Consider the following 20,534-nt stretch of genomic DNA (forward strand, 5'->3'; position numbering starts at 1 on the left):
TTTTCTGAGTAAGCTGTAATTTTTCTTCATAAAGTACTGCTACTGTATAATTAAGAAAAGGCCTGAGGGAGTGTGGTATATGGCCAATATACCACGGTTAAGGGCTGTTCTTTAACACGACGCAATGCGGAGTGCCTGGATACAGACCTTAGCCGTGGTATATTGGCCATGTATCAAACTCCAGATGTGCATTATTGCTATTATAAAACGGGATACCAACATAATTAAAGCAGTAAAAAAAAAAGTTTCGTCATACCCGTGGTATATGGTTTGATATGCCATGGCTGTCAGCCAATCAGCATTCAGGGCTCTAACCACCCAGTTTATAATACCGTTTAGAGTATAAAAATTGTCTTTACTCATGCCTTTGGACATATCTGGCAGTGCACTGTGAAAGCTGTGTTCATTCATGCATCATCTAGTACGTATAATATTACCCAGGTTACTGAATTGGTTAGTGAAAAAACAGTACTCAATGAGAAAGAGCAAGATAATTGAATAATGGCACAAAATCACAACTGAAAATAGCTTGGATGGAACTTTACAAATCCTGCTGTATTGGGGAAAGGGATAACAGTATGCTAGCTTTCCAGTATGATTGGAATTGCCTAGTCTCAAACCTCTTTACAATGGGACAGTTGCTGGTTGAAAAGTGTGAATGAAAACCACCCTGCACTCTGCCAATTCAGGAAGTGAATCAAACCTTGTGGCTAAAAGAGATTGAATCTCAACCCTGGGATTTGTCTCATTAGATTGGACCCCAGAGTACTAAGGGTCTGTGATGCACAGTGGGTACATGCATGGCTGCACAGATGATGTGGGATACAACATGGCAGAGGGAATACCAAACACATCCTTGGCTTGCATCTTACGCAACCACTTAATGTCTAGACTGCACAGTTAAAAATGTGGGTGGCATGTACATGAAGCATTAATCACTACCATCAAAGCCTTTACGAAACGCGCTGGATAAGTCGAGGAGAAATAGAGATGGCGTCATGGAGAGAGAATAATGAGAGGCAAGGACAGAGCTCCCTGAATGAACAGTGAAGCAAGTGGATTAGAAATGTAAGGCTTGTCTTTGACCACAGTGGGCTGGAGGTGAACACATGACATGACAGATAATTTACTTGCAGTCAAATCAATTTGTCATCAAGGGGAACAGAGACCAAAGTATTTTGAAAAATAACTACATGAGGTATATGTTGTTATAAAACCAGTGGAAGTAGGCCAATAAATGGAGAACTAGAACTAACCTGAGGGGAAATCTGACTTTTTCCCAACTGTCAGAACATAACTCTCCCCAGAATGGGAATAAAGCACAAAATAGGATCCCAGAAGTGAATTACCTCTGGGAATGATCGTATCACCAGAGTTTGTATCAGCACCACTTTTTTAAGGTGATAAATGTTTCTCCCTGCTCTCACTATTCCCACTGCCCACCATTATCACGCTCTCCAGAAGTATGGCTATGAGAAAAATGACCACGACTGAAGTGAGGATGGGAGAGAGGAGGGATAGATTCGACTAGTTAAGTGCAGAATTATTTCAAATCAGAACTTTTGATTGATTCTTTCTACCTTTTGAAAATGATCTCCCTTTTCAAATAGCATGCAGACATAGTTACATCGAACAGATCAAATTAAATTTCTCAACATGGAAACCAATCATGTTGATATCTTCACCCTTCAAGTCCAATCATTGATGATAGAGTATCAAACCAGAACACACCCCCTTGGAGCCCGGTTAGCTTTGAGAAATTAAGTAACGCTGCATTGACGTCTGGATGGCCAAAACTCAAGAGATGACGATGAATTGTCAAGAGATGGGTTGATGTTTGGCCAGGCCAATAGCTTCTCAGCCTGACTACAGTGAGTCAGAACAAAGGGATCTCGAGACAGACAGGGTCTACAGGGAATGTCTAGACTCTAAAGAGACCCTGATAGACAGAGCCTCCCCATGTGCCCCTGATCACTTATAACTTATTTACATTCCAGACATCATAAAAAAAGTTTGAACACCTGAGGGGGTTAACTGATATAGCGTGGAAGAAACACTGAAACAAAACACTCCTTATGGCATACTAAATGTAGTCAAAGTCAAATGGCTGCATTTATAGTACTAGTACTAGAATCGTTGAACGTGCATTAGCAAGAATCCCTGTGGCCATCATGTAGGCTACTTTTAGGCAACACCACCATCTGTTGGTAGGGGGAGCATGTAAAAGGGGAAAATGTGGTCGACAGAATAATTTGATGACAAAGCTATACTATTTAGATTTATAGATAAGCATTTAAATTGTAGTTTGTCTGGATACTTCAATACTTGCCATTTAATCTGAATGACTTGAAACTGAATGACTAGTGATTTTTTATGTATACACTCACAGAGGATGGGTTCTTTGAAAGAGAAAAAAAAAAACAACTGTCACAAGGTAAGAAAATGTGTATATATTTATTCACAAAACGTCCTACTTCACTATACACAAACTTGAAATAATAGTCAATGTCATCTGAATTCTGAATTCCTATGTCGAGCGCTCATTCTTTTCAACACTTTACCACATACATGTACTTTATCTTAGGGAGCAAATACACAGCTCTGAAAAGATGTGTGGTGTAACATGACCCTCCAAACAAATGGTATATATGAAACTGTACAGGGGCTTTCTCTACAACTTGAAAAGGTTCTAAAGAGATGAAAAGCATTCTTCAAATATCAACAATTCTCAAATAAGAGATTGTTCAAACCGAGCCAGTAGGACAACTTCCTAAAGATATGGGCACAACAAACACCGTATACAAAGTACCACTGACAAAGAAATGTGCATTATTATTATTTCAATTAGACATTTCATAGAAATAGAATGTCAAAAGTGGAAGATAAAAGTATTATGTACATTGAGGTAAATTATAATTAAAAACATTGGTGTGCCGAGAGGAGGTATCGTTTCCTTTTTTTGATTGTGTTTCAAACTTTGTTTCATTTCCTTTTCAGCAGAATATGTGGTGGACTTTGAACATGGTTCCATATAATATAATAGAAGTCAAACATAGGCACTGGGAGAAATAAGGCTTTCTTCTGCTGGAGCCAGTACGTAATAGCACATACTGCATCTACTTTACAGCTACTGTGCAATATGTGATAAAGATGACCAGGGAATCTTCATATTTTCCCTCAAATACTGTACATTTCAGAATGGTTTGCTTACCAGAAGCGTATTTTCATTTAATTTAATTCTGTTTCACAATCTGTACTACACAGCAGAGCTTAATATCAATTTCCAATTTTGTGGTTGCATCAGAAGCCCACTAATAAATATGTATTCTTCGCTGCCTGCCTCACTGGTCTTTTTCCCCTTCTGCTAATCAGAGCATCTCATTCAGTACATACCGCCGCAGGGCTCTTCTCCTTTAGCAAATGAGTTCTTGAGTTCAGGTCAGTGAGAGGTGACGACCGTAATCATGTATGTGTAATGATGGCTACATACTCGATTACTGGCAATTGGGGGATTCAATTCCACTCACTGAAAATAATGGGGAGTGCTTCAGAAAGTATTCATCGCCCTTGGCTTATTCCACATTTTGATGTTACAGTCCAAATTCAAAATAAGGACTTTGTTTTTTCTCACCTCCCTGACCAAGCTGTAACACAAAATGTGGAATAAGTCAAAGGGTATGAATACTTTCTGAAGGCACTCTACATACAGGTATAAAACACAGTACAAGTCACAGCACATTTATAGATTACAGAACAATTGGGAAAGGAAATATCAAAATGTAAAATAGTTTTGACACTGGGAGGGGGCAAATGCTAGGTTCCTGGTGAAAGCTAGACTAGCAGATAGTGATCATAGTTAGTGGAGTCCTTGCTGGTAGGGACTCAGATGCTGTTTATGTTGCCAAGATAAATACCTGGATGTTTCTATGAGAGTCAGAAAAGTTAAAGGCTGCTGATGAGACTGAGGAATGACGTAGAAAATAAAATTGTTAGATGAGTCATGACAACAGTTGCATTTTTTGTTCCACTGTAAAATAATACTTTTTTGGTTTAACATACACTGTATATCATAGCAGCAATATCCTTCACCTCAAGTGTGACGAATGTGAAAAAACACCACATTGTTTTTCCATCGACAACACTGTTCTGTAATAACCAGTTGACCAATTATGCATTCCATGCATGGCACAATAGTTGAAGGGCGTTTTGATTTGGTTTAAGCAGGTTGATGTAAACTTGCTAAAAGACAAAAACAAATAACACAGTAGCAGATATGAATACAGCATGTACCTCTGGTTTTGCAAAAAATAATAATAATAAAGAACTCTACAGGTCAAATCTAAATGCCATGGCACTTGACAAGCGTTCATCTGACCTCTCCTCACAGTACTTTATAGTCGATTCTACTAGTGTAGATTATATTTTTTAAATGTAATTATGCAGCAATGCTCAGAAGTGCACTTATTGCTACTGAAGAGATATGAAACAATGTCTACCTCAGATGACCTACAGACTTTCCTTAATTATCCTTTCTGTATTCTGTCCTACTGGAAAATAATAAGGGAGGTCACATGATCACATCTGTATGTTTAGCAGCATAATGAATCTCCAACTAGTAAAGTAAAATGTTCTTTCTTTCATTCATGCAACAAATGAAAGATTGACTACAGGACCTGTATAGGTCTCAATGGGGTTTTCTCACTGTAAAAGGTAGAGCTGTACACAAATCTAAGATATCCAAAAGTACATTCTTCTTTGAAATGTTATGCCCCTAGATGTGAAAACTCATTCACATAAAAGCAATACAAATATACAGAAAATAGTGTATATAATGCAGCTCCGTCAATGCTTTCCCTTAAGACCGTCCAGGATTGATTCTTACTGAGAAGATTGAAAGGTAAACTGGTATCACGGTGTTGCTTAATTGTATTCATTAGTGCACATCGTAGCACTAGTCGGTGGAATACAAAAACAAGGTCTTATTGGATAAGTCCAGTTAATCCGTTTGGTGCCTAATGAATATGACCCTGACTTCCGCTGCATTTCTTCCTATGGCAGTGGGAGGACCCATTCCTTCAGAGAACCTCCTTGATTCAGAGCACTTCATGGTTATGGTTGAAAGAATGAAGAGTGCTTTGTATAAAATAGAGGTATACTATACTGAACAAAAAGATAAATGCAACATGTAGAACATGTAAAAGTGTTGGTCGCATGTTTCATGAACTGAAATAAAAGAGCCCTGCCCAGTCATGTGAAATCCATAGATTAGCGCGTAATGAATTTTTTTAATTAACTGATTTCCTTGTATGAACTGTAACTCAGTAAAATCTTTGAAATTGTTGCATGTTGTGTTATAATTTTGTTCAGTATATCTATCAGCTTAGGTACCTGTATACACACACAAAATACATAAGAATAGAGTACAGCCTACACACTCACTCCAGAGGAGGCTGGTGGGAGGAGCTATAGGAGGATGGGCTCATTGCAATGGCTGGAATGGAATTAATGGAACGGAGCCAAACATGGTTTCCATATGTTTGACAGTTCAATTAATTCCATTCCAGCCATTACATTGAGTCACTTCATAGCTCCTCCCACCAGCTTCCTCTGACCGACTCATATTTACACTGTAAGAAATAAATATACAGGTAACTGCCAAAATAAAGGAAACACCAACATAAAGCATCTTAATAGGGCGTTGGGCCACCATGAGCCCCAGAACAGCTTCAATGCACATTATAGATTCTACAAGTGTCTGGAACTCTATTGGAGTGATGCGACAATATTCTCCCACAAGAAATTCCATCATTTAGTGGTTTGTTGATAGAGGTGGAAAACTTGGGTCTCAGGCACCGCTCCAGAATCTCCCATAACTGTTCAATTAGCTTGAGATCTGGTCAAACACTCACAAACCCTTTAAACCCCCTATGCTCCTTTGAGACCCCTCTTTCAAAGGCAGATCTCTTCTACTGGCCATGGTAATCAAAATAATGGGAAACTGGGCATTTTTATACATAACCCCAATCATGATGGGATGTTAATTGTTTAATTAACTCAGGAACCACACCAGTGTTAAAGTACCTGCTTTCAATATACTTTGTATTTACTCAAGTGTTTCCTTTATTTTGTCAGTTACCAGTACATAGTAATGAATAAAATATTGCATATTTGACAAGTCTTGATAGAGGTCATATCCAGTTTTTCTTGACAAAAGTATACACAATTATGGAGCTGGCATCTGTAAAATAAATGTTAAAGGTACAAGATGTTGAGTGAAAGAAAGAAATGCATACGAGTAACACTCAATCCTGTTTGAATGAAATGCTTAAATAAACACAGACCGCAGTACTTTGAGAAATAACCAGATAGAGGTATTTGAAAATGTATATTTTCTTTCAATGCAACTTATTTCTTTAATTCAGAATATTTTCAATGGAATTCCTACAGGCGGTCCCAATAAAAGTCAAGTAGTGTCTGTTGGGGGTAAGAAAGATGGGCTTGTTGCAACCAGTCAGGCAAACCAACAGCAGGGTCAGGGGGTTGTGTCTCTGCATCCAGAGTCCAGATAGAGTATTATCCAGGTTATCCACTGGAATCAACCCATGTTCTAATGCCATCTTAGAGGAGAGCAGAGAAACAATCTCTCCAATCAGCCTTAAAGGAATGAGTCATAGAAGGGTAAACACACCCACCTGATTGTACCATCACCTCCCTCCCTCCTTCTTCAGAGAAAGAGGAGAACAGCACACAGATGGGGACCGAGATTCCAGACATTCAGGTGGCGTTGTCTCTAGTTTACATCTTGATGCCTTCCTGCTGGCTGAGCTGGGACAGGGACTTCTTGATGCGCAACGCGGTGAGGCGGGCCGCCCCGTTGGAGTACCAGCACTCCCTCATGATCTTAGCCATCACCCGCAAAACCTTGGGAGGGGACAGAGGCAGGGGAGACAGCGTCAACATCACAGGACAGCAATTACACATCCATATTTTGTTTTGCATGTTGTTGAGCACTGAGATATACATATGGATTGGTCTAGCTTCCCCCACCAATCGTAGAGTAAACACCATGACTGCGGCAATTGCAATGTCACAATGTCATTCTTCAAGTGGAAAAAGTAATGGAATCACTCCTGTTGTGAAAGAACTCGAGAGCGAGAGAAACAGCAATAGAGAGACGCTACTCATAGACATGGTGTTGAATCTGCAACCGCAGTCTGAATTAAGACTTAAACCCCTGGTCTGCGGCCCAGCAAAGACAATGGAGACAGAGGAGCTCCAGCGTTCTGACCTTGAAAAGGCTGGTCAGACTTACAACATCCAGGCCACAGGTCTGAATACCAATCCATTGCATCCCTATTCCTCAATCTCACGAAGGTCTTTGTCAGTGAGTCTCGTGTTGAATGCAGGGCTGTATTGAGCAGTATGCTCTCTGGCGGATCAGACAGTGAAGACCAGATGTTCTGCTGGTCCCCTCTTAGAGGCTATTCTTTTCAATATTAGGTGCATTATGCATTTGATCTAACTGATTTGAACTGAACACTTTTCATATTCTCAGACAATCGTTAGGTCCACTGAACCAAACAATACTTAAGTTGGAAAAAAGGCCCTTCGTTTTTGGGGGGTTGGTTGGGACGGTTAAAGGCATTAATTAAGATTTTGTACAAGGTGCAGGACAAATTGTTATTTTCTGTACAAAGTCTATTAGCCAAACAGGACCTTGACATAAAGACGTGGATAAATCAAAGCTATTCTCAGTAGCAAATAAACTATTTAGGAAACAACTCCTTGCCTATAACAAAACTCAGGTATGGAGTGATTCCTCACGAAACCAGGTAAAAAAAAAATATATATATTTTTTTAAACTAAATGTAATCCATAGAACGGTCCTTTTGAGGAAGAATTGCTGACATGACATTTGTATCTTAAAGCATATTTGAGAAATAATTAATCAAAGTCATTTTAGACTCCATAATGTTTCATCTGTATGTGCTACAAGGTGAAAATTGGTGTAATGAAGCTTTATCGCCTGCTCTGTAATATGAGTAGTATTGATCAAGAACAATTTTATAAAATTAATTTATGAATATTGAAAAATAACAATGAATATTGAAAATATACTGTTGAACATAGTATACTTTACAGACATATTCAAGTTCCAACGTGGGACCTCAAAAGTTATGTCCCATTTTATACAGAGAAATTGGCATAGTAAGCGATGTAACCAATAACAGCCTTCCTTTTACTTGTATCCAATGTGACCCCCCCAAAAATTTCGTCACTGAGCAAATTTCTGATTTTCTGAGCGCAAACTTGAACGTTGTGAAAAATTCTGTGCAACTTCCAGCACGCGTTTACTGCGAACACTGAGGCTGTACCCGCTTTAAATTTTAACAGTGATAATGTAGGTTACTGTGGCTATTTGATCATAATTCTGGATGTCATAAGGTGAATGCACCAATTTGTAAGTCGCTCTGGATAAGAGCGTCTGCTAAATGACGTAAATGTAAATGTAAATAATGTAGGCCTACTAGAGTGGCCTAAAAACAATGGAGAAAATGCATCCCATAACATTTTAACATGGAAATAGCTGTTCTATCATTCAGCATATAGTAGCAGCCAATGTGTGGTGTTCAATGTAGGCCTACATTCCATGAGACTTTTGGGGGAAAAAACATGCAAGGCTTGACATTAATTAACCCGTTTATCCACTTGCCCTTCAGACAAGGTGACTGAAAATGTTGTGGTGTTTGATGCAAGAAACCACTTTCCAAAATAAAAAGCATTATTATTCCCACACCATTATTACAGAGAATAAAGACACATTATGCTACCGTCTGCCTATTGGCTACTTAACTTATTCAAGCCGGTCTCAAAATACAACACTGGAACTTTAAGACAAAAAAAAGCTTGCTTTTCAAAGATGGCTATAAATCTATACGTTTTGTGCTCTTTGTAGGAACCAAATCACTCCCCTAATGATAACTACAAATGATGTATAACTGGCCTAATTTAAATTTCCATTTGACTAATAACTCAGTAACTAGCAAAGGATATAAAGGATAGGATAGGCTGTTAGCCAGCCTGCCAGCTTAGTGGAGTCTGCCACTAGTGTAGTCAGCTCAGCTATCCCCATTGAGACTGTGTCTGTGCCTCAACCTAGGTTGGGCAAAACTAAACATGGTGGTGTTCACCTTAGCAATCTCACTAGGATAAAGACCTCCTCCATTCCTGCCATTATTGAAAGAGATCGTGATACCTCACATCTCAAAATAGGGCTACTTAATGTTAGATCCCTCACTTCAAAGGCAGTTATAGTTAATGAACTAATCACTGATCATAATCTTGATGTGATTGGCCTGACTGTAACCTGGCTTAAGCCTGATGAATTTACTGTGTTAAATGAGGCCTCACCTCCTGGTTACACTAGTGACCATATCCCCCGTGCATCCCTCAAAGGCGGAGGTGTTGCTAACATTTACGATAGCAAATTTCAATTTACAAACAAAAAAAGACGTTTTCGTCTTTTGAGCTTCTAGTCATGAAATCTATGCAGCCTACTCAATTACTTTTTATAGCTACTGTTTACAGGCCTCCTGGGCCATATACAGCGTTCCTCACTGAGTTCCCTGAATACTTATCGGACCTTGTAGTTATAGCAGATAATATTCAAATTTTTGGTGATTTTAATATTCACATGGAAAAGTCCACAGACCTACTCCAAAAGGCTTTCGGAGCCATCATCAACTCAGTGGGTTTGTCAGTTACCAGTGTCTCTGGACCTACTCACTGCCACAGTCATACTCTGGACCTAGTTTTGTCCCATGGAATAAATGTTGTAGATCTTAATGTTTTCCCACATAATCCTGGACTATCGGACCACCATTTTATTATGTTTGCAATCGCAACAAATAATCTGCTCAGACCCCAACCAAGGAGCACCAAAAGTCGTGCTATAAATTCTCAGACAACACAAAGATTCCTTGATGCCCTTCCAGACTCCTTCTGCCTACCCAAGGACGTCAGAGGACAAAAATCAGTTAACCACCTAACTGAGGAACTCAATTCAACCTTGCGCAATACCCTAGATGCAGTTGCACCCCTAAAAACAAAAAACATTTGTCATAAGAAACTAGCACCCTGGTATTCAGAAAATACCCGCGCTCTGAAGTAAGCTTCCAGAAAATTGGAACGGAAATGGCACCACACCAAACTGTAAGTCTTCCGACTAGCCTGGAAAGACAGTACCGTACAGTATCGAAGAGCCCTCACTGCTGCTCGATCATCCTATTTTTCCAACTTAATTGAGGAAAATAAGAACAATCCAAAATTTATTTTTGAAACTGTCGCAAAGCTAACTAAAAAGCAGCATTCCCCAAGTGAGGATGGCTTTCACTTCAGCAGTAATAAATTCATGAACTTCTTTGAGGAAAAGATCATGATCATTAGAAAGCAAATTACGGACTCCTCTTTAAATCTGCGTATTCCTCCAAAGCTCAGCTGTCCTGAGTCTGCACAACTCTGCCAGGACCTAGGATCAAGAGAGACACTTAAGTGTTATAGTACTTAAGTGTTTTAGTACTACATCTCTTGACACAATGATGAAAATAATCATGCCCTCTAAACCTTCAAGCTGCATACTGGACCCTATTCCAACTAAACTACTGAAAGAGCTGCTTCCTGTGCTCGGCCCTCCTATGTTGAACATAATAAACGGCTCTCTATCCACCGGATGTGTACCAAACTCACTAAAAGTGGCAGTAATAAAGCCTCTCTTGAAAAAGCCAAACCTTGACCCGGAAAATATAAAAAACTATCGGCCTATATCGGATCTTCCATTCCTCTCAAAATTTTTAGAAAAAGCTGTTACTCAGCAACTCACTGCCTTCCTGAAGACAAACAATGTATACGAAATGCTTCAGTCTGGTTTTAGACCCCATCATAGCACTGAGACTGCACTTGTGAAGGTGGTAAATTACCTTTTAATGGCGTCAGACCGAGGCTCTGCATCTGTCCTCGTGCTACTAGACCTTAGTGCTGCCTTTGATACCATCGATCACCACATTCTTTTGGAGAGATTGGAAACCCAAATTGGTCTACACGGACAAGTTCTGGCCTGGTTTAGATCTTACCTGTTGGAAAGATATCAGTTTGTCTCTGTGAATGGTTTGTCCTCTGACAAATCAACTGTACATTTCGGTGTTCCTCAAGGTTCCGTTTTAGGACCACTATTGTTTTCACTATATATTTTACCTCTTGGGGATGTCGAAAACATAATGTTAACTTTCACTGCTATGCGGATGACACACAGCTGTACATTTCAATGAAACATGGTGAAGCCCCAAAATTGCCCTCACTAGAAGCCTGTGTTTCAGACATAAGGAAGTGGATGGCTGAAAATGTTCTACTTTTAAACTTGGACAAAACAGAGATGCTATTTTGAGTCAATAGGTTGGTGATCACGGACTCAAAACACAAGCCGAGATCTACCGCTCACATTTTTTTTAAACATGACTTAAAACACCCTATGCTCGAGTCGCACCACATTATTTCTGCCTCATGCACAAATTCATGTTGTTACTCCTATGAACAAGCCGCTAATAATAACAACGCAAGCCTATAGATACACTTTCCTACTCATTCATTACTGCTGCAGTGCTTTTTGTAGTGCTGAGTGGAAATAGGAAGAACGCATATTTTAGAACTTATAAAAGTGTTGAATACAAAGTGTTGATAGTGCTGAGTAAGAACTTACACCTGAACTCACTCATAACAGCATCTCTTTGCTGTATTTGTTGACAGTTTCTCTAGTCATGCTTTTAAATGTTTTGAAATCTCACAGTTAGTTGTAGCTAACGGTCATTTCGAGCCATCCGTTTGGCCAGCGGAGGCCTATAGTGCACTTTATTTTCTTTTTGGCAACTGAATCAGGTGCACCTACTGCCAACAGTGTGAGACTAGTGCTGTTACAGTGACCGTATTACCGCCACACCGGCTGTCACGAGTCATGACTGGCAGTCAAATTCCATGTGACTGCTTAGTCACGGTAATTAGGCTGCTCTGATGCTGCGGATGGTCATTAGTAGCCTGCCAAACTTGCTACCAGGACTCAGCACTCTATTGTCCTTCTAATCACTCTGACATCATTGCAAATATAGTCCAACATCTAATCAAACACTTCATGAGAGCCCATGAGCTCATGTTGCGCAACATTTCTATCGGCTATGCAATTGCATGAGAAAACAGAGTTGAAGAGGAAGATCCCATCAGATTTCTACAGGCTAGGCCTACTATATTTATTTCTCAACTTTCCTAATATTAAGCACATTGCTTATCTTTACAACAGGAGTATAGCCTACCTGGCCGGCATGAAAATAAGCCACGGGAAAAGCAGGCACCATTCGCTATTTAAGTACATAGAGAACACGTTTTTCTTTTGCCTCTGTTCTGAGACAGGTGCATAACTATGGTCCATTCTAAAACTTTAACACATATTATTTACTATATGTAAAAACAAAATGTAAATTAAGAATATTCTGAAGGGTGACAATATTAGCCTTGTTAATATTAGCCATCACTTGTGAATGATGTATTATCACGTGTGAATGATGCCCTGCTTGTGCAGTAAGGCAGGAAATGGCACGTGTTTTTTTGCGACTTTTTCTAAATCATAGTTGCACACCTCATGAAGCCTAGCACATAGACCTATATGTTTTGATAAGGTATGTATCACAACTAACGTGGCCAAATAACGTCTTAAAATTATGCACATTATTGCGCTTTATAACCGGTGTAGAGCTTAACTGGCATACATAGGCTGCGTGTGAGTTCCAAGTTTGGGGAAGATAATTTTCACCATAAAAATGCATGGATTACCATAAGCATATGCAGTAGGCTATCGTATTAGATGATGACTTCCACTTCTGAGTTAAAGCTGAATTTTTGGTAACTGTAGAGTCCAATCCAAGATCCACAAACTTTATTGCAGTCTGTTGACAGAGGCAGGCATGGTTGTATGTCTCCTGAGCTGTTTTTTCTGTCTCTTTGTGCTCCTCTCCCCACCTCTGTACACCGCTCTGGCAGAGCTGCCGCCAGGTGGAACGGTTGGCAGCAGCATCCTCTAGGTCTGTGGGTTTGATGTTGCACTTCTTCAGCTGGTCCTTGTAGCGCTTCATCTGCCCCCATACAGACCGCCAGCCAAGATGTAGCTGGCCATACATGATCTTCCGTGGCAAGCGCTGCTGAGACTTTCTAATGGCATGCCAAAGCCAGCGCAGTTGGTGTTGGGTGACCCTGGCCTCCATACTCTTGCAGTTGGATCTTAGCAAGTATTTCAGTATGGGGCACACGGTGGCACCAGTTGATTCCCAGGATGCGCTGCAGGCATCTTATGTGGAATCGCTCGAGCTGCTTGTTGTAGCGACTGTAATTGACCCAGGCTTCACAGCTGTAAAGAAGTATGGTGATTTAGACGGCGACTTGTGTGGAGGTGGAGATCACTGTTTTGGAATACCCTGCATCTGAGTTTCCTGAAGGCAGCGGATGCTTGCTTGATCCTATTTTGAATTGAGATCGATGATGCAGTCCTCCGAGAGTATGCTGCCCAGGTATATACGGAACACGGAACAATTGCCAGTGATTTGTGTTCAATGGTGAAGACAGGCATGGTGGATGGAGGGCTTGATCTCCATTGGCAGACCACCTGTCTTGGTGGTGTTGATAGACAGTCCTGCTAGACCCTCACAGCCGCTACAAGGACGGACTGAAGGGCTTTCAGAGTGTGGGCCACAAGAGCACAGTCATCAGCGTACTGCAGCTCAAGAACCTACTCCATCAAAATGTTAGTGTTTGCTTGGAGCCTCCTGATGTTGAATAGGTTTCCATCCAGCCTGAAGTTCACCGCAACACTGCTGTCCTCAAGCTCCTTGTGGAAAATCTGGGTGACACATAGGAGGAAGATGTTAAATAGTACTGGTGCCAGCACACACCCCTGCCTCACACCGATGCTTACTCCAAAGGGCACTGACTCTTGCCCTCCTATGGCCACCCGAACCATCATACCATCATGGAACTGGCAAAGGACGTTGACAAATTTTGAGTAGAATGCCTCATAGTAGTGCTCACAGTGTTGAAGGCCTTGGAGAGGTCAACGAAGGCCATGAAAAGGTCTGAATGTTGTTCACGGCACTTCTCCTGGAGTTGCCTTACCGTGAATATCATGTTGACCGTACTCCTGTTCTTTCTGAAGCCGCATTGTGACTCTGGCAGCAGTTCCTCTGATGTTGTTCACCAGCCTGTGTAGCATCACCTTGGAAAGGACCATGCCCGGCAACAGCCAGAAGGGGTATCCCCCGGCTGTTGTCGCAGATGGACTTGTCACCAATTGTTCTTGAAAGCAAAATAATTTTGAGATGTTTTTCTGTGATTCTTAATGTAAACATTTAGTGCAGTAGTGACAATGTTTGCTGTTGGGGGACGATCTCCCCATCCCAAACCTCAGTGATGTACTGGTGGAGCGTTCTGGTGCAGAAGTAACCTCCCTTCTTAAGTAGCTCTGCCGATCATGCTGTCAGCGCCAGAAGTCTTGTTGTTTTTGAGGGAACAGATAGCTGATAACATCTCTTGGAAGGTTGGAAAATGGTTGAGGTCTTGAATGGGTGGACAGACGGGCAGTTCTTTCAGGATGGAGTGGTCTGTAGGAGAATGCTGATTGAGCAGTGCTTAAAAGTGGTCAGCCCACCTCATCAGGATCTGGTTTTGGTCCTTCAAGAGAGTCAGACCATCAGCTGTTTACATGGTGGTGATTGAGCGACTTCTAGGGCCATAGATATCTTTAGTTGAGTTGTAGAAATTGTGCATGTCGTTTTTGTCTGCATAAATGTGGATTTCCTGTGCCTTATTCGTCCACCATAAATTTCTCAGAGCGTGCAAGATTGTTTGCACTTCCTTGCGCAATGCATACCATTGCTTGCGAAGGGTAGCAGATGTGGGAATGTTGAGTAGCCCTGTACGCTTTGTGCATATTGTCCAGTAAGGCTGTGATGGTGTCAGAGGCTGGGTAGAAGGCTGTTCTTAATTGCCAGTCCCACACCTTGCTTATGTTGTACACCCGGAGGGTAACCTTTCCAGAAGAAGGTGTAACCTTCTACCTCTTATTTCTGGGAACCTTCATCCAGGAACTTGGTCTCACTCAGGGCAGCAATGCCAATGTTGTAGCGCCTTAGTTCTGCAGCAATCAAAGCTGTTCTCCGATGGGGTCTGTTGCTATTATCGTTAGTGTCCAAAATAGTCCTGATGTTCTTTCTCACTAGTTTCAGGGGAATTATTTTCTTTAGCTATTTTCGACAGCTGAGTGGAACTCCCGATAGGTGCGGTAGTCTATCCAGGATGGAGTGAGTGGGCAATTTTTAGGCCACCTTTTCTAGGCCTCTTCCCAGCTGGGGTGAGCAGTGTGGCTCCTAAATAGGGCTGCTCAGTCACACAGAGGTCTGCCGAGAGCAGCTGCCACTCAAGTCACAGCTGCTGGCGACCATAATAGCCCTGTGCCGCTGGCACTGAATAAGGGTTCCCGGTGCATTCACTCCTGCCCCCATCATCAGACACCCCAACATCGCCAGACTTTAGTCCGGTTTACGGTTGATGGCTTCACCGAGGCCAGAAGTGGATACCTGCGCAAAGGAAGTTATTTAAAGTGCCGCTGAGGGTGCGCAATCCCCAACAGCACTACTTCACTGTAGGAAGGTGAAATTCCAGTGGCACGGGGGAAACCCAGGATGACCAGTATCTTCCACAGCTGCCGGAGCCCCAGTCTGTCAGCGTCCGCCTATCACGCACCGCCAGCACGCTGCTTTTCTCTCAGGGTGCGCTCCCCTAGCCTTTGTCGTACCAGACTAACCCACAAGGCAGCGGGACAGTGGTTGATAGCTGCCAGGACGTGTCCACAAAGAGGTGGGCCTGTACAGACGCATCTCTGGGGCCCACTGGTGCTCCCGAGATCCCCTGCCAGTTAGCCAGGAGTTTTAAGACAACCAGTAAACGTGTGCTGCCGCGAGGAGGTCCGACAGGAGTCCTTGTCATGGAGAGGCTTTGTACCAACAAGGGGAGACTTGTGCATGAAGCTGCTCCCTAATTCACTACAAGGGCTAGCCGGCGAGAGTGTGCAAGCAACTAACCTCTACCTCGGCACTACTGCACTAGACGCGTCACATGCACGCTGCGGTTGCCTGCCGACACACACACACACACACAAAAAAAACATAATTAACATAGATTGTGCCATTATACGATGCATAGCCTACTGCATATATGCATGGCAGAAAAACATACATCAAAACTGATTTAAGATGTCTTTGATACATAATAATTGGCCTGGCCTTTGAGTGTGTACTGTTATTATGCATCCTGGATGGACTACAAAATGTATGCTACAAAATGTATATCCATGAGTCTGGGAGAAAACGTATAGCCCTAGGCGATGCTGTTGGTTCATTGATAGTGCAGGGCAGATTACAGTTAGCCTACAATTAGTGAATTTTTATATTTTCATAATAATTAATTGGGTGACACATTACCTTTAGCTATACAGAATCTCTCACCACCATGTGTTTCCATCTCCTCCTCTATTCCTTTCTCAAGCGTGCAGACAGGCTGTCAACAGTCTAGTGAAATATGTTTAGTTGCGAAACGTTACTAATCGATGTTCCCGAACAGATTTCACTTGGTTTCCCAAATTAAGCACTGGGTAGCTGCAGGAACAAGGTTGGAGAGCCGATGGCATACAGAGTTTGGGTGGAATATCACCTGTCGGGCAGCCAAAGCATACTCCTCAAACAGTGGTTGATGCAAGGAGTGAAAAAAGTTTTGTATTTATTTATCAGCGGCTCATATTAAACACATGCTCCACTATAAAACTGAAGTAGCCTACAAAATAGAACAACGTTCCATATTCGAGTGCATACAGATGACATGCATTTTTTCTCCCCGCTCCTTTGATAATGGCCCATTCTAAACCGCGACACATTTTGCATATTAGTAAAGACAAGATTAAATTGAGAAAAGTCTGATGGGTGAAAATACAATCACTTGATGAGAAAACAGCTGTTTCAAGTGATTGCTTTTACACTCAATACAGCCACGTCATACAGTGCACTCGGAAAATATTCAGACCCCTTTAGTTTTTCCACATTTTGTTACGTTACAGCCCTGTTCTAAAATTGATTAAATTATTTTTTTTACTCAATCTACACACAATACCCCATAATGACAAAGCGAAAACATTATTTACATAAGTATTCAGACCCTTTGCTATGATAACCGAAATTGAGTTCAGGTGTATCCTGGTTTCCATTGATCATCCGTGAGATGTTTATACAACTTGATTGGAGTCCACCAGTGGTAAATTCAATTGATTTGACATGATTTGGAAAGGCACACACGTCTATGTAAGATCCCACAGTTGACAGTGCATCTCAGATCAAAAACCAAGGCATGAGGTCGAAGGAATTGTCCGTAGAGCTCCGGAACAGGATTGTGTCGAGGCACAGTTCTGGGGAAGGGTACCAAAAAATGTCTGCAGCATTGAACATCCCCAAGAACACAGTGGCCTCTATCATTCTTAAATGGAAGAAGTTTGAAACCACCAAGACTCTTCCTAGAGCTGGCGGCCCTTCCAAACTGAGCAAGGGAAAAGGGCCTTTGTCAGGGGGGTGACAAAGAACCCAATGGTCACTCTGATAGAGCTCCTGAGTACCGCTGTGGAGATGGGAGATCCTTCCAGAAGGACAACCATCTCTGCAGCACTCCACCAAATTAGGCCTTAATGGTAGAGTGTCCAGATGGAAGCCACCCCTCAGTAAAAGGCACAGGACAGCCCGTTTGGAGTTTGCCAAAAGGCACCTAAAGGACTCTCAGACCATGAGACACAAGATTCTCTGGTCTGATGAAACCAAGATTTCCTGGTTTTCTCCAGTGTCGCGTCTGGAGGAAACCAGGCACCGCTCATCACCTATCCAATACCATCCCTATGGTGAAGCACGGTGGTGGCAGCATCATTCTGTGGGGATGTTTTTCAATGGTAGGGAGTGGAGGGATAGTCAAGATCGAGGGGGAATGATGAACGGAGCAAAGTACCGAGAGATCCTTGATGAAAACCTGCTCCAGAGCGTTGAGGACCTCAGACTGGAGCGAAGATTCACCTTCCAACAGGAAAACGACCTTAAGCACACAGCCAAGAAAACACAGGTGTGGCTTCGGGACAAGTCTCAATGTCCTTGAGTGGCCCAGCCAGAGCCTGGGCTTGAACCCGATTTAACATCTCTGGAGAAACCTGAAAATAGCTGTGAAGCGACACTCCCCATCCAACCTGACAGAGCTTGAGAGGATCTGCAGAAAAGAAATGGGAGAAACTCTCCAAATACAGATGTGCCAAGCTTTTAGCGTCATATCCAAGAAGACTTAAGGCTGTAATCGTTGCCAAAGGTGCTTCAAAAAAGTACAGAGTAAAGGGTATGAATACAGTACCAGTCAAAAGTTTGGACAGATCTACTGATTATTTTTTTTATTTTTTACATTGTGGAATAATTGTGAAGACATCAAAACTATGAAGTAACACATACAGAATCATGTAGTAATCAAAAAAGCGTTAACTTCTTTGTGATAGGGGGCAGCATTTTCACTTTTGGATGAATTACGTGCCCATAGTGAACTGCCTCCTACTCTGTCCCAGATGCTAATATATGCATATTATTATTATTGGATGGAAAACACTCTGACATTTCTAAAACTGTTTGAATGATGTCTGTGAGTATAACAGAACTCATGTGGCAGGCAAAAACCTGAGAAAAAATCCAAACAGGAAGTGAAAATTCTGAGAGTGGTCGTTGTTAAAGTCAGCGCCTATCCAACTCCCTGTAATATGTGGATTTGTTTGCACTTCATACGCCTTCCACTAGATGTCAACAGTCAGTAGAACGTGGACTGAAGTTTATGATGTGTTGTGGGACCGGATGGGAGGGGAATGAGTCAGTGGTCTGGCAGATTGCCAGTTCTTGGTCATGCGCTTTCCTCATGTTGTCGCCTTGTGTTCCATTACTTATACAGACATGAAAGAATGCTTCGGTTGGAACGTTATTGGATATAAATGATAACAACATCCTGAAGATTGATTCTCTACTAAATTTGACCAGTTTATTCGACTTGGAATATAACTGTTTGAAGTTTTCGTCCGACGTTTGCCTGCATCTGCGTGAGCGTTTGGACACGTGTACTACACATGCTAGCAAAATTAGCTAATTGAACATAAGTAATGGACATTATCGAACAAAACAACGATTTATTGTAGAACTAGGATTCCTGGCACTGCATTCTGATGAAAGATCATCAAAGGTAGGGGAATATTTATGATGTAATTTCGTATTTCTGTTGACTCCAACATGGCGGAGAAATGTTGTTAAATCTGAGTGCCGTCTCAGATTATTGCATGGTATGCTTTTTCCTAAAGTAAAAAAATATATATGACACAGCGGTTGCATTAAGAACAAGTGTATCTTTAATTATATGTAAAACATGTATCTTTCATCAAAGTTTATGATGAGTATTTCTGTTATTTGACGTGGCTCTCTGTAATTACTCCGGATATTTTGGAGGCATTTCTGAACATGGCGCCAATGTAAACCGAGATTTGAGGATATAAATATGCACATTATTGAACAAAACATAAATGTATTGTGTAACATGATGTCCTATGAGTGTCATCTGATGAAGATTATCAAAGGTTAGTGATTAATTTGATCTCTATTTCTGTTTTTTGTTACTACTATCTTTTGCTGGGAAAATGGCTGTGTGTTTTTTGGATTTGGTGGTGATCTAACATAAATATATGTTGTGTTTTCGCTGTAAAACGTTTTTTTTTTTTTTTATTATTATTATTATTTTTTTTTAAATCGGACACGATGGGTAGATTAACAAGATGTTTATCTTTCATTTGCTTTATTGGACGTGTTAATGTGTGAAAGTTAAATATTTCTAAATAATATTTTTGCCTTTTCAGCGGAATGTTGGTAGGGGGTTCCGCTAGCGGAATGTGTGTCCTAGAAAGGTTAAGGAGAAGTGGATCTAAAATTCAATGTGTAACACTTGTATTTTCATCAACATTTATGATGACTATTTCTGTAAATTGATGTGGCTCTCTGCAAAATCACCGGATGTTTTGGAACTACTGAACATAGCGCGCCAATATAAACTGAGATTTATGGATATAAATATGAACTTTACCGAACAAAACATACATGTATTGTGTAACATGAAGTCCTATGAGTGTCATCTGATGAAGAACATCAAAGGTTAGTGATTAATTGTATCTCTATTTCTGCTTTTTGTGACTCCTCTCTTTGGCTGGAAAAATGGCTGTGTTTTTCTGTGAATAGGCACTCACCTAACATAATCGTTTGGTTTGCTTTCGTCGTAAAGCCTATTTGAAATCGGACACTGTGGCTGGATTTACAACAAGTGTATCTTTAAAATGGTGTAAAATAGATGTA

At 41.2% G+C, this 20,534-nt stretch overlaps 1 protein-coding gene across 1 annotated transcript in view; it reads right to left on the reverse strand.

Moving 5' to 3' along the window:
• Positions 1–2,435: 2,435 nt before the first annotated feature.
• LOC129824085 (TGF-beta receptor type-1-like) overlaps positions 2,436–20,534 on the reverse strand; it is a 98,271-nt gene continuing 80,172 nt past the window's right edge. The window contains exon 9 of the mRNA XM_055883399.1: positions 2,436–6,921. Within this exon, the coding sequence (XP_055739374.1) occupies positions 6,796–6,921 (126 nt within the window). The 3' untranslated portion in view covers positions 2,436–6,795. The remainder of the gene's footprint in view (positions 6,922–20,534) is intronic.

This window comes from Salvelinus fontinalis, chromosome 26 (genome assembly GCF_029448725.1).
Source record: "Salvelinus fontinalis isolate EN_2023a chromosome 26, ASM2944872v1, whole genome shotgun sequence".
Taxonomy (NCBI): domain Eukaryota; kingdom Metazoa; phylum Chordata; class Actinopteri; order Salmoniformes; family Salmonidae; genus Salvelinus; species Salvelinus fontinalis.